Here is a 13550-nt window from a genome sequence, read left to right as displayed (position 1 = left end):
TGATGTTGCTGAAACAATAATAGTTGCACACAACTATTCAAGTAGGTCCATTTCGTAGTCATAATAGGTATGGAAAATTGCACATGTGCACATATAGCTTGTATTTTAATATATATTCTTTTACATTTATATATACACAGTATTAACGGAATTGGTATCTTAACAAATATTAAGAAAAACCCTGTCTGAATCATAATCCAAGGAAACTTGATATAATCTTTGTGGTAATACTGAAAGATATGTGCATTATAAAATTCGTTAAAATTACTTTTAACGCATAATTAAAAAGTACCAATATTATGAGTTACTGCTATATCAAAAGTCATTTATATCATTGCATATTTTCTGTGATCATGCTTTTTCTTAAATAATTCTTTCGCGCAATTTCTGACAATTAAGTAAATACATTTTTTAACATATACAATTAGGGTAACTATACTTGTCACAGGACGGTCTATCACACTATACTATTTTATTAAACTTAAAATTTTAAAAAGTTGCATCATCATATATTTACTGATTAAAAAAAATTATCGATCAAATCAATAATTATATCGAATGTTAAACGACTTGCGTAAATTTACAATTCTAATGTTGTTGCAATCATCGAGATATCACATAAAAATAAGCTTAGCAGTAAATATAGAAATATAAAAATCAAACTTTTCACTGGAGTTTTAGAGAAAAATTTTTGTCAATATTGTATAAACATAAACATTTGATATTCTGCATTACAATGTGAATGTACTCATAACAAAGTTAATTCATTGCGAATTTATATCATGGATAAAAAGTATAAATGACAGCTTAATATAACAAGATATTGTTGTAAATTTGATATCACATCGAAATCAAATTGTAATACGTCATTATATTCCATATATTAATATAGAATTAAATATAACGAGATTTACAATAAATTAACAGCAAAATGGACGTTTGACCAACATTTTTACAACAATTATGCGATTATATTACAATTTGGTACTGGCTGGTTGCGATAAAAATTAGATTAGTAATTTGAGAACTATGTCTTCCCATTTTTTACTTAAGCCCTATATACAATATAAGCTCATATAGAGATTGTTAGTTTAGTTCTTGCACTTGAATCTTCATATTTCTGCAACTATAACAAAATACCATTGCACTGAATCTACATGCAGGGCTCCTAATACTTTCTATGAATATTTTATTTCTACATTGATGAATATTCTACATATTCTTTTGAAAAAAAAACTTTTTATCCCAAAATGATTCACTCCATTATTATCACGAAGCAGTGCCGACACCATGCTGCAAGAATTGTAGAATAAGAACCAACTGATGCGCATAATTCGAATGAGGAATGATATAAAACATATCGAATAATCTTACTAAGTCTCTTAATCCTTAGCAGAATTATTTTTCCACACGCTTATAAAATATTGTACAAAGAAAACAATAATAATAATAAGTATAGTATCAATAAAGCTTTTAGACATATTTATATTATGATGTTGTTCGCCGGACTCTCTTTGCTTCCTTGCAATTTGTTCTACAATCTGTTGTATACGGTTCAATTTTTCGCCATGATGTAGCATTTGATTATCTACTTCTTTTACAATATCTATTATCCTAAAATGTAGATATATTTATATATATTATTAAAAATTTTAGTTTCTATGCCAATTTTGCGCTTATAAAAGTTAACATGCAATTCGTAATATCATAATATCTATGCTGTATTTCGATGCTCTTACCTAGCAGTTGAACGTCTCCTTTTTCCTATTGACTGACTAGAATCGGTATGTGCTTCTGCGGATGAGCTTCCGGAATCGTGAGTTTCTGTTAGAGGCATATTGTTAGATAGTTGTCTCTTCGAAGATTTGAGCACTGATAAGGAAGAACGTGATTCAGCTTGCAGTAAAGGAATCTGCAAAGATTATTATTTATAGAATAAATAATTAATTAGGTCTAGATATAGCTGAAATAATAAATAACATGTTTTATGGTTTGTTTTATTAAAACTGAACGAACGCTTTCTCGAGAAATTATGATATATGTGTATATTTTAAAATATAAAAATATAAAATATAAAAATAATAATACAATGAAAAATTTGCTTTTATCTAAACTCGTAATTATATTTAAATATAACAAAATGGAAATTTATGTTTGTCAGAAATATTAAAAAGCATATATAAAGAAAAAAAAGCAAAATAAGCATTCTTTTCATTAATATATACAATTTTCTACGTATATTCTCTTTATTCATACTTGCAAATTTATTTTTATTTTTCTTAGGTTTTTATCTTGCATTACATTTTTTTTCTAATAATGTGACTGCTATTTAAAAAAATATGAAATATGTGTAAGATATCTAAAATTACATAAATCTATCATAGATCTTCATATTGGAAGATATAAATGAATGATTTACTTTAAATGTAATTATGTTAGTTTTTTTAGATTTTATTTTCTAGATTTTTTTAGATTTGTGCAATTTGTGTACAATTATGCAATACAGTTATAGAATCAAGGAAATATTTAATTACAAAAGCAATATTATAAGTTGATTAATAAATACGATAATAACAATTAATATTAGATAAAACTGCAAGTCAAGCAAACCAAGTTTATTACAAATATCGGAAATGTATACAGTCTATTCAAATCCATGGATAGCAAATAAAATAAAGTAATATATAACATGCAGTCGTTCAGTAGCACTATCGAAAAGGACGAAAATAGTCACACAAAGCAATTAAAGTAATGATATATGTGTACAAATGCTAAAACGGCATGCACGGTGAAAATTAGGTTTTATATCGCTGTACCTGTGATTGTGGTTCAGTAGAAACAATGCTACCAGTACGCATAATAGGTGTTTTATGTCTAGTCTTTGTGCGTACTACATAATTTTCTTCATATTGTACTACATCATTTCTCGGATCCCACGGTCTTACATCAGCATGCCGATACACCCAATTTCCTGTTATAATATCCTATCAAAGCAGAACAAATTTTATTATATTTTGCAGATATTAAAAATTTTACAATATCACATGGAGTATAAAAGTGACATTTATCGTACTTGGACGAAGTATTTTGGAATCCATTCTTGTCCCAGACTTTTCCGCTCTTTAGCGCGTTCCCTTTGTGCTTCCTCGAGTCCAGTTTTAGCTTCCGTAGCAGCGGTTTGATCATCCCTATTGATGGCCTGCGTAACAGCATGCCACAGTTTCTCGCTTTCCCACGGCCCTTGACATTCCATAGGAACGGTATATTTCTTTAACCTTTTTTGACGTACTTCTGGAGTCGGATTGAAGAATACATTTTCTTGCTGTAAAATAAAATGTTCGTTAGCTGAAATTCCCGATTGAAATTCATGTTTAACGTACTCCTGTTCGTTTGTCCACTATTGAAATCAATCCATCCCAATATCCGATTATAGTAGCTAAAGTTTCCTTTCCAAGACGTATTCGTCCCACAACTTGATTCATTAGTTCTGCACCACCAAGAAACGGCTGAAAATATTATTCATCGTTATTATATGTTTCTAAAATTGTTTTATATATTTCTTAAATTATTAGTTTTTGATAGTTTTACAGACGTAGTGTAACATCGTTCGTTACCTTAAGTTTAAATTCTAATTCAGTATGATAGCCAGTTTTTTCGCATGTTATGTTCACTTTTCCACCAAGTTCCATAGACAACGTTCCCATAAGAATACCTTTACAATGTGCATAAGGAATTGTCATTGTGTAATCTTCACCTCTCGGCAGCATCGTTAATATAGCAACACCGTCCAAAACTGCGGAAGTTGAATTCCCTGAAAAATTAAACATGTATAAGTAACGTACGTTATCATACATATACCGCCAGATAGAAATGTTATATTCTACTTTAAATAGTAATATTTACCATAAAATTTTGACTTTGCAATTATCGTGGCGCTAATGGTAAATCCGTCTTGGCGGTTCGTTACGTAGAATCCCGAGATAGGTGGGTGATGCGATAACTAGTAAAAATATGTAGACAAATGTATTAAAAACAGAACATATATATATAATAATACTTAATTATAAAAGAAATAATTTTCTACACAAAATCTTAAAAATCTTCTGCATCATTACTTGTTCGGCTAAGTAGAATGTTCTTGAACCATTGGGATGTTGCCAATAGCAACGGAATGTTTCTCCCAAAAGCGGATTGTACGGTTTTTTCAGGCCCTGTGGTTTCTTATAAAATCCTGATAAGTACCATTTTACTACAGCTTTCATACGTGTAAATGCATCGTCTTCCAATACTGCTCTGTAAAATAAAATTTAAAAAATTCAAAGATTTAGATTTAAAGAAAAATCCTGACATAAATGTATTGCTACTTTTTTACTTACAGAGATAATAAGTCGGCATGATAATACGAATCGGCCAGTTTCTCCAGAAACGAACGTGGTTCCAGAATAAAAGTAGGCAATACAACCTTGGATAGATCCATGCCAGGACGAACTTGTTTCATCAAGAACCATATCAGAGACTTTTGTTCTTCTTGCAGCTCCGCGACGACTTCGCCAGCCTATTTAACAATAACATAGAGATACGATAAAAAAAAAAAAAAAAAAAATTCTTCAAAAATTATAAAATCATCTTATTAGACTAATTAAAAATGTTGAATGTTACACAGAGTTAATGCATACCGTTCCAAGAAATTCATTTTCGTTTGCCACGTATGGTGTTTCAGTGATTGGTTCGGGCGACTGGTCTTCCTTGGCCGATGCCTCAGACTCGCTGTCCGAAGCACTGATTTCAACATCAGCCGCTACTCCATTCTCCGGCTGACTGATATCGTCCAGGTCTGTATGCGAGGTGTACACAGGATCTAGCGTTACTACTTGACGGGTATCGTACTCTAGGACATGTACAGAAGGAACGGTCATGCGTCGTGCTGGGGAAATCGGTGGATGAAATGCGGAAGCGGAATGGGAAGAACCAGATGGCTGATTGTCGCCGCCATTTGGTTCCTCGTTGGAAATTGAGAATGCAACATTTTCCTGATCTGTGCCAGGTGTCGGGGATCGTTCGAGCAATTGTTTTTCCCAATATGCAACTGCATGATAAAGCTGTTGAAACATTGGAGTCGGCGAAGGACAAACGCTTTTGAGATTACGCGTTATGGCAGGTGACAGTGGCTGTGGACATGATAACAAGCGCCTTTGAGGCGTTGTAGGCGATCTTGGTGCATAACAACTTAAATATACTATTCGTGCAGTAAGCAGGGCAAAGAATGTTAGGATAGCAAATAGAAAGAAAAAAGTAATGGTAAATAATTATTATTTATGAAATTTCTCATAAGTTTAAGTATCTAAGACTACGCTAATTTTTACAAGATATAAAATTGACAAATATAGAGACATAAAAGTATTATTGTAGAAAACATTCCAATATAGTGTCTATCAAATTTTGGTGACGTATTCTTTGAATAATTCATAACTGCTTTTATTTTCATGGAAGCTTTGGAAGCTTTTACGATTTTAGATCTAAGTACATTTGTATTTAGCATAAATTTAGATTTAACATTAAAGTAGCAATCAAATAAATATCTATCAAAACTCCATTAAGAAAAGTTTATCAAATTCGTCAAAGAATCGGTCATTAAAGTTTATACTGGTACTGGCAAGATGCATGTTCATAAAAAAATAAATATTAAGCTAAAGAAATCATGTTAAAGAAAATTAAAAGAAAGATAATTAAAAAAAAAACTACATTAAATAGAATAGAATTATTGCATAAAAAATATATTTGTAATTAACTACTTATATAGACTTGAAATTTAGAGAAATCCCACATGTTCGCTAAAATTTTTATGATCACGATTTCTACTTGGTTATGTAATATTTCTAAAGCATAAGTTATCTACAATTGTTTACTTTCGTCAATAGCAGTGCAGATTGACAAATCACCATGCATCATTTACAGATTGTATTTCTTCTACAACATACTTTTGTAAATGTCTTCATGAATTCAATTCTCTATTTATACTGTTCTATCAAAAATATCGATAGCTGTTTGTCTTCTTTTGTTTTGAGAGATTTCAATACACATAATAAATACACTGTGAATAATGTTATTTACATAGGGGCCTTCATATTTAAATAGTAATAATCAAATTTGCATTTTACGCAGTTATGACTCACAGTAAAATGTACTAACATTTATATAATATTAATACACATATAGAATGTTAAGAAATAATTTCAGATTAATCAATCTTAATTGGATAGGAAATCTGTACATGTTATTCCATTGATACAAAAATTCGGTCCAAACGAAACACATTTCATCCTCTGCGCGGATTACACTTGAATATCACAAGTAGGAAGCTTTATCAATGATACTAACCATGATCATCAAAATGCTTTTCATAATCAGCCTCGCTCCATTGAGTTTCATGAGTAGTAGTTGTGTCGTGTGGTAAAGGACGTGGTAATGCGCTCGTTGAGCGCACTATTAATGAAGAGCAACGTAACGACAATTCAAGTGCGTCCAGCCAACATTTGCCTGCTGCTTGCGATGGTGCTCGGAAAATTAAGTAAGACGTCGGCAAAGGTTGTACAACGGCACCTAAAAAAAATATTAATTTGTTTATGATTATTAAAATTCTTTGTATGCAAAGCATATCTATTTCTAAATTAAGCTAAATATTCTCTATTGGCGTATAAAAAGATTATATTAAAATAATTATAAGATATACATTAATAATTGAGAAACAAATACGCACCAATAGCTTCTTTCTCCGGTCCTCGAGGAGCCCAAATCGACTGCTCCAAGGGATGAAACAATTTAAAACAAAATCCGTCCTTTTTACTCGGACGTTCTATGACTTGGCATGTATTAAGTAACACCGTTCCCACCCAATGATTACTCTGCAACAAATCCTAGTGAGTTACTTAGTGGAAAAATAAGCAAAGGATAATTGGAGAAAAAATATAAATACAAACCTTTGTTTTTGGGCTTTTATACAGCAGCAATAAACCAGGTTTCAGAATACACCACAATTTGGTCCAACTTTTCAATGTTCCACGAACCTTCAACCAATCGCTCATAACAATAACGGTTGGATCCTTGAAGGAACTTAAAAGCTCATTGGCTACCCTTTTCTTCTCCATCCGATAATTCTTTCTCTGGGCTTTATATGATTCTTTTCGCGTTAATTTGCAGGAATCCAACGACTGAAAACATTATTCATATGTTATTCAAATTAAAACAGACTATATTTTATTGTATTTCAAATAATAAAAATGTAGAATGTTTGATAAGTTGTAATACACATGAATGTCTTAATAAGAAACAAGTTGAATCTTGAAAACAAAATATTGATTACCTTGTCTGATAAATTATCAACTTTTTGACTCGTTTCACCCATTGCGGAGAGTCCTACAACATGTACAATTTTGCATTATTTCTTTTACAAAATATATTTACAATATTGAGAAAAAATTATATTAGATATAATACCATTAGAATCTATACGCAACATTTATTTCAGAAACTCTTAAAATTTTAACATATTTTAAATATTTTTCGATAAGTTGTTGCGTTATAAATATTTTATGTATAACGAATTCTTTAATTATTTAATAATAAGATTAATATTTTGTAAAATAATTCATGTAAAAATGTAAAAATATAAAATCAATTTTTACAATTATATTAAAGAATTTCAAATAAAAAATACAGTAAAATCAAATTTCATATTTTTGAGAAGAAATAACGCATGCTTATAGATAGAGGAAATAAATAAATTACACACTCTGTATAATAAAAAAAAGCCAAAACCACATAATGTTATCATCTTCATCTTATATAAAGAAAATCCTACTCACACATTCTCGCCAATCAGAAAAGTATAAAGTAAGACATATATTACTTTTTCTACAACATAAACAAATCAAGATAATTATTTTTAAAATTTGTAATTTGCATATCTCATAAATCTTATGTAGCATCTAGCTCATTTTCTTATTGTGTTTCTTTACTAGTAGATTATAGCTTAAATATCAAGTTTGCGCGGTTTTCGTGAAAGGTATTATCAGCAACACCGCACGAACTTTGTGAGTCACCTAATAAAATATTCCGTTTTTTATATGCTTCATGTTTGAAGTAATTAAGATTTATAAAGCAAATATTAAAAAAAGAAAAATTACAAAATAATAATACTCAACGATAATAACAGTCAACATGTAATAATAAAATTGATTATCTTGATTTGTATTATGGATATATTACAAATAAATTATATTTATACTATTTCCTATATCATTATTTATATCATATTTACATTTTCATTACTTAAGAATAAACAACGTTTATTTATTGATGTAGTTATTGATATAGTTTTCCTAATAGCTATAAACAATATAAATATAATAAAATTCAGATTTTGAAAAAATTAAAATTATATTAAATTATCTCGAATATTATGTTAAAATATGTACAATATGTAAAGCAATTTGTAAGATTTGCATCAAATCTAAAGAATGTCTTTTAACAAATTTAAAAAGAATTGGGATTTTACTTCCTTATTTTTTTCAATTTAAATCGTGTGACAATAATGAAGTTATTAAGATAATTTATTTAGCACAGCACTTTCAAAGACGCAATTTATTGCAACAAAATCATGCTTCATTACAAAGAATATTAAAAATGTAAATTTTTCCTTAAAAAAGTTTGCCTTTCATATAAAAATGTATTTATTCAAATTTGATATGAAGCTTGTGAAATAATCATATTCAACAGCGAAATAAAATATAAATTTGTACTGCTACATTATTACGCTGAGTTATATAATCATGTCTATATTCGCACTCTATCAATGATAATACTATTACGTGAAGATTTTTTGCATATCTCAAGCTTATTTTTGTACAAAAAGAAGCATGTAAAGTGCAGGTAGTATAAGCGTTAAATAATATTGAGGGATACATAAAGAGATTAAAAGTAACGAAAATTGCACATAAAACACAAAGTAAACATAAGAAAAGAGCTCAGCAAGCCATACATACTTTCCGAATCTTTCTAATTATACCTATTATACTGCAGAAATAAAAGCATGTAATGCCAATCAAGTTTTGGAAGCTGCTTGTATCTGTTCAGTTATCCCAGACTCTAGCAAGGATGTATTACTTTCGAAAATATTTGTAGAATTATACCTGGAGAAACTGGAGGTGCACCGGCTGTAATATTTATACTTGTCGAAAGGGACTCGGTTGATGGAAGTTTAGGTAATGGTGTAGACTGTGCTTGAATGCTGCTTCGTCGAGGTTGTCGATCTGCTGGTTCTACATATTTAGCACTTGTTCAGTCGCACTCAATAATTATCAACACATTTTATATCACAAATAGAAAATGTCTCTAAAAACTATTCAACGAATACTCGACACAGCACATGATAGATACAAATTGTACTTTCTACGTTACAGACAGGTAATAATGTTAACGTGTAATGGAAAAAATATCACAATATTATTTCTTTCTGTAGTGAATAAGAGAGAAGTTGCGAAAAAACACGTGATTATTTACAATCAAATTTTTAACGAAAAATTATATATTTTGCTGCAACGAAAATAAAATAAGCATGCTTGAATTATACATGCATAATGCAACATGATGCAATTTTATTGTTACATGCAGCCAATTTCACAAAAACAAAATTGAATGTTAGAAATATATTTGTAACATTGCATTATAGCACATTCAATATACATTAAAATAATATAATACACCAACTTATCATATTGTCACACAAAAAGTGTTCTTGTATCATGTCTTCCTGTTCTTACATATATACTGTGTTTTGTATGAAGTAATGTACATGTTTCAATGATAAAAATTATGTTATTTCCAATGTTAATTTGTCTAAAACACTGTTATGTTAATCTAAAGCCTGTCATGCTATCTAAAAATGTTCATCTAAAATACTGATATACTTTGATTGATATCAAGAGATGAGTTGCAGAATGCAAAATCGTATATTGTCTTTATTGTATATTAAAGAACAAATACAGTTAAAAGTGGGTCATAAAGTATATGCTATTACCCACAACAAACAGTGCTTATAGTACTAGGGATTCCTACTATAATATGAGAACAGTTTGTGACACTCTCAAGTATTGATTTTCATTTTTCCAATACTTAGACTTGCTATAGCATGTATTTCATTCATATTAATGAACTGCCACAACTATGTACCTGACATATCCTCATTGGTAAGATTACAAAGTAGTTTTACATATCAGATACGTCACAAATCAGGGACAGAAATGCTATAAATAAAGCTATTGTACTTGAAATTTAATAAATATTCTCATAATTTTTGCTCTTTCTTATTAACTCTTACTTTTTTAATTAAAGATATTCAAAGATGTGCAAATGTTGTGCACGTTACACATGTTAAATATTTATAATTATTATTTCAGAAAAAAAAAATATATATATATTTGGGAAACATGCGTTAATAGAAAATAAACTGTAACGCACAAATATTTTCTGACTTACATACATGTATTGATATTATGTAAACATGAAAAACTGTGCTATTTATGAGAGTATTACATAAACCTACTGGAGAACACTTTAATAACACAGCAGAGAGTTATGCAGAGACATGCTTCTATTACATTTGTATTTATAATTCACATAGTTCAAATGTCAATGACAAATAGTTTCACACAGTGGTTTTTTCAGAAAATGTGCAGCTTTTACATAAATTTGTGTGTATACAATTACGACACAGTGAAAAGCATAGTTCCTAATTTGACATTTCTATTGCACTTAACTATATACTTCCTTATTATAATTCTCTAACTTCCTTACCCTCTTGAGACTAATCAATTTGTGACTATAGTTACAAATAATGAGAAGAATAGGTACATAAGCAATAATGTCATTACAAAAATGTTCATATAGCAATCAAATTAGCTATATTGTGACATTATTGCATATTCAATATCAGATATATATTCCTAATAAAATCTTGAAGATTTCAACAATATGTAAACACAATAATGTACTTACGACTGAGGGATCTGCTGACATTTGGCGGTGTCATTGTCTTAAAGCTGTCCGCTGAGCTTCCAACAGAATGAGTTTCCACTGGAGGACGCTGATGGTCTCCACCAGGTACCACAATCGGTTGTGAACTCATTGCAAATCTAGAAGTGACAATCCTTATCTCAAGTTTCTATTTAACATGTAAATACTAGATACTTTTTGTCAGACTGAATGAGCACATCAATGAAAAAATCATTAAGATATCTGAATTGTGGGTTAGTTCCCGAAATGCATACTAAATAATGACAAATTGCAAAAGGAATGCTAAACAAACAGAAAAGACTGCTCGGCATGTGTTTACATTTACAGCTCATTCATTGTACAACTGTGTATGCGAGGTGTCAAAACTCACCTTGCTTTCGAACGATTGTTTGCACGACAGCTGTATCAGTCCATTGCAATAATGAATTACGTGGAGCAGGCAATTAGAGCGTGAGGCATGAAGCAACGCACTTTAAGCGCGACATCGCTAATATCGCTTTCCGACACTCGCGAGTGCACTTCTGGAACGACAAACTGGCTCGCCGTCGCAAAACACACGAACTGTCGCTCGAAACGCAGGTCGTCACACTGCGGGAACGAACGACAAGTGTCGTGTACGCGGATGGACGGTCTTGCAGCGGCGAAGAACACGATGGACGGTGCGACGCGAGCGAACTCGGGCGCGAGCGCGAAGTGCGATGTACCATTGATCACCCGCGCGACAACGGTTTAATATATCGCGACGGCAAAGCGAGAGCGCGCGCGGCTCCGCTCGAGTCGCGACTGCAACTGCGCCAGCGACAACCGTGCCGAGGCACAGCGCAACGCTACGCAGTGCGATGCGCACTACCGCAAGAAAAAACCTTCTCGAAGGTGGAAGGTTGAAAAGAGGAGCGCGTTTAACCGGCGACAGCCGTGCTGCGGCTGCACGTTTAACTCGACAAAAACATTATACTTTGTTGACAATGACATATGACACGATCCCACTTCGTGTCTCGCTCGCCCGGCGCCGATCGCTCGCGGCCGCGTGCGTCGCGTATCTTATTGCGTTTGCATTCGCCGGTGGAAAATCCCTCGTTTTTTGCCGTGCTGCTCAGGTCAGTGGACGGTCGGGCGCTTCGTTGGTATGTCCGGCATTTTTGAAAGCGCAACCGGCCGCAGTTGATGACGTTGCACGCACGCGGGTCCAATTGAATTAGCTCATCGTCGCCTCCGCCTTCGGTCGAGCTCTTTCTCTTCTCTCTCTTCGAGGACCGATCGATCGGCTAATACGTGTAAATTTTTAATAATCACGATTACCACTATCACGCCTTGCTCACCGTGGCGTTGCTTCTAATATTAGCTAACACATCCTCGTTAAAATTCGCTTTGTCTTCTCCGTCCGCCTCACAAGCGGTATGTTATGATCTAAAAAGGGACACGTTGTATGCTAATCTGAGGCTGGTTAAAGCGAACGGTCAGTGCAGCAGTCGGTGCGGCAGTCCGTGATGCCTGGTCGTAGATTAGCGCTAATTCCGGTGAGAATTATCCAGCCTAGCAGAATGGAATTTTGTTCAGCCTGTCTAGCAAAGTTCCGGCCGGGTTCACACCGCGCAAATCACTGAAAAATTGTTAAAATTAATTAAACATGAGCGTTACAAATGTATTTTAAATATCTCGCAATCCAAATTGAACGAGTTAAAGATTGCCCTAGTTTTCTTTCTCCGTCTACATTTTGCGCAGAATCGTAATGTAGAAAAGGACGGCACGTCGATAACTCTCGGGATTATTCGACCTCGAACTGCCGATGCAATTCAGTCTATAAGTTAATCGGGGTTAAACAGTAGTAACCACGAGTAATTTCCATATGCGACATATCTGTCTTTATTGACTTAAGTACAGGGGAAAGTAAAGAGGCATTTGAGAGAAATCAAGCTCTTTAAAAAAATCTCTTTACTTCTTGACTTTTTTTGTATTTTCAACTGTCTTTTCTTAATATATAAATTCTACAATTCTTCTCTCTTTTTTTCCAACTTAAATGCATGTTCTACATTATACATACCACAATCTAAAGTTATCAGTCGCTTTCTCAACTTTCAAGTGCGTACAAATAGATAATCAAGTAAAACGTTGATAGTGTAACGTGGCACGAGATATAAATATCACTATTTGTTGAAATGAAATCAACAAAACGTGGAAGCGTTAGTTATACTAAAAAGATTGAAAGAAGTATTAAAAAATATTGAAAAAATCAATGAAAATTTAATTATTCTGTTGCTTAATAAAGGAAATTTAAGGTTAATTTCTTACTTCTGCAAAGCGACGACGGTTGTCCCATGATTTATGAGATTTTCTAACATGTTTATAAATTTACAAAATGATAGTGCATCGTGTAATTAGTTTTCTTATTAAGCAGATGCTGCATGATTAATTATGTCGTCAATATATTATTGATATTCTTCCGAAATAACTGTTATATCTCGACATATCGGATAGGTTAG

General features: G+C 32.0%; 1 protein-coding gene across 4 annotated transcripts; it reads right to left on the bottom strand.

The window, feature by feature from the left end:
- Window positions 1–86: 86 nt before the first annotated feature.
- Orp8 (Oxysterol-binding protein-related protein 8) lies at window positions 87–13529 on the bottom strand. 4 transcript variants are annotated; one of them, XM_067350397.1, is made up of 19 exons: window positions 13360–13529; window positions 13112–13260; window positions 11441–12670; window positions 11053–11189; window positions 9189–9317; window positions 7361–7413; window positions 6978–7208; window positions 6758–6902; window positions 6379–6600; window positions 4677–5236; window positions 4377–4555; window positions 4116–4293; window positions 3904–4000; window positions 3615–3811; window positions 3381–3506; window positions 3074–3322; window positions 2817–2984; window positions 1740–1912; window positions 87–1614 (listed from the first exon to the last, which is right to left on the bottom strand). In XM_067350397.1, exons 4-19 carry the CDS (start codon window positions 11180–11182, stop codon window positions 1383–1385), a joined length of 3069 nt encoding a protein of 1022 aa, XP_067206498.1. In that variant the 5' UTR covers window positions 11183–11189; window positions 11441–12670; window positions 13112–13260; window positions 13360–13529; the 3' UTR covers window positions 87–1382. The 4 variants fall into 4 exon arrangements, with proteins under 4 accessions (XP_067206498.1, XP_012231656.1, XP_012231657.1 ...); XM_012376233.2 differs by having other exon boundaries at window positions 4677–4888; XM_012376234.2 differs by having other exon boundaries at window positions 4677–4834.
- Between the last annotated feature and the right edge of the window lie 21 nt (window positions 13530–13550).

This window comes from Linepithema humile, chromosome 2 (assembly GCF_040581485.1).
Source record: "Linepithema humile isolate Giens D197 chromosome 2, Lhum_UNIL_v1.0, whole genome shotgun sequence".
In the NCBI taxonomy this organism is placed as follows: domain Eukaryota; kingdom Metazoa; phylum Arthropoda; class Insecta; order Hymenoptera; family Formicidae; genus Linepithema; species Linepithema humile.
This window is presented reverse-complemented; position numbering and strand designations above follow the sequence as displayed.

Excerpts from the sequence above, each read along its gene's own strand:
- Orp8 (XM_067350397.1), bottom strand. The coding sequence starts at position 11,182 with ATGAGTTCACAACCGATTGTGGTACCTGGTGGAGACCATCAGCGTCCT. Across the intron at positions 7,414-9,188 it reads TGCACCTCCAGTTTCTCCAG|GACTCTCCGCAATGGGTGAA; the intron begins GTATAATTCTAC and ends TACATGTTGTAG. Across the intron at positions 6,601-6,757 it reads ACCGGAGAAAGAAGCTATTG|GTGCCGTTGTACAACCTTTG; the intron begins GTGCGTATTTGT and ends TATTTTTTTTAG.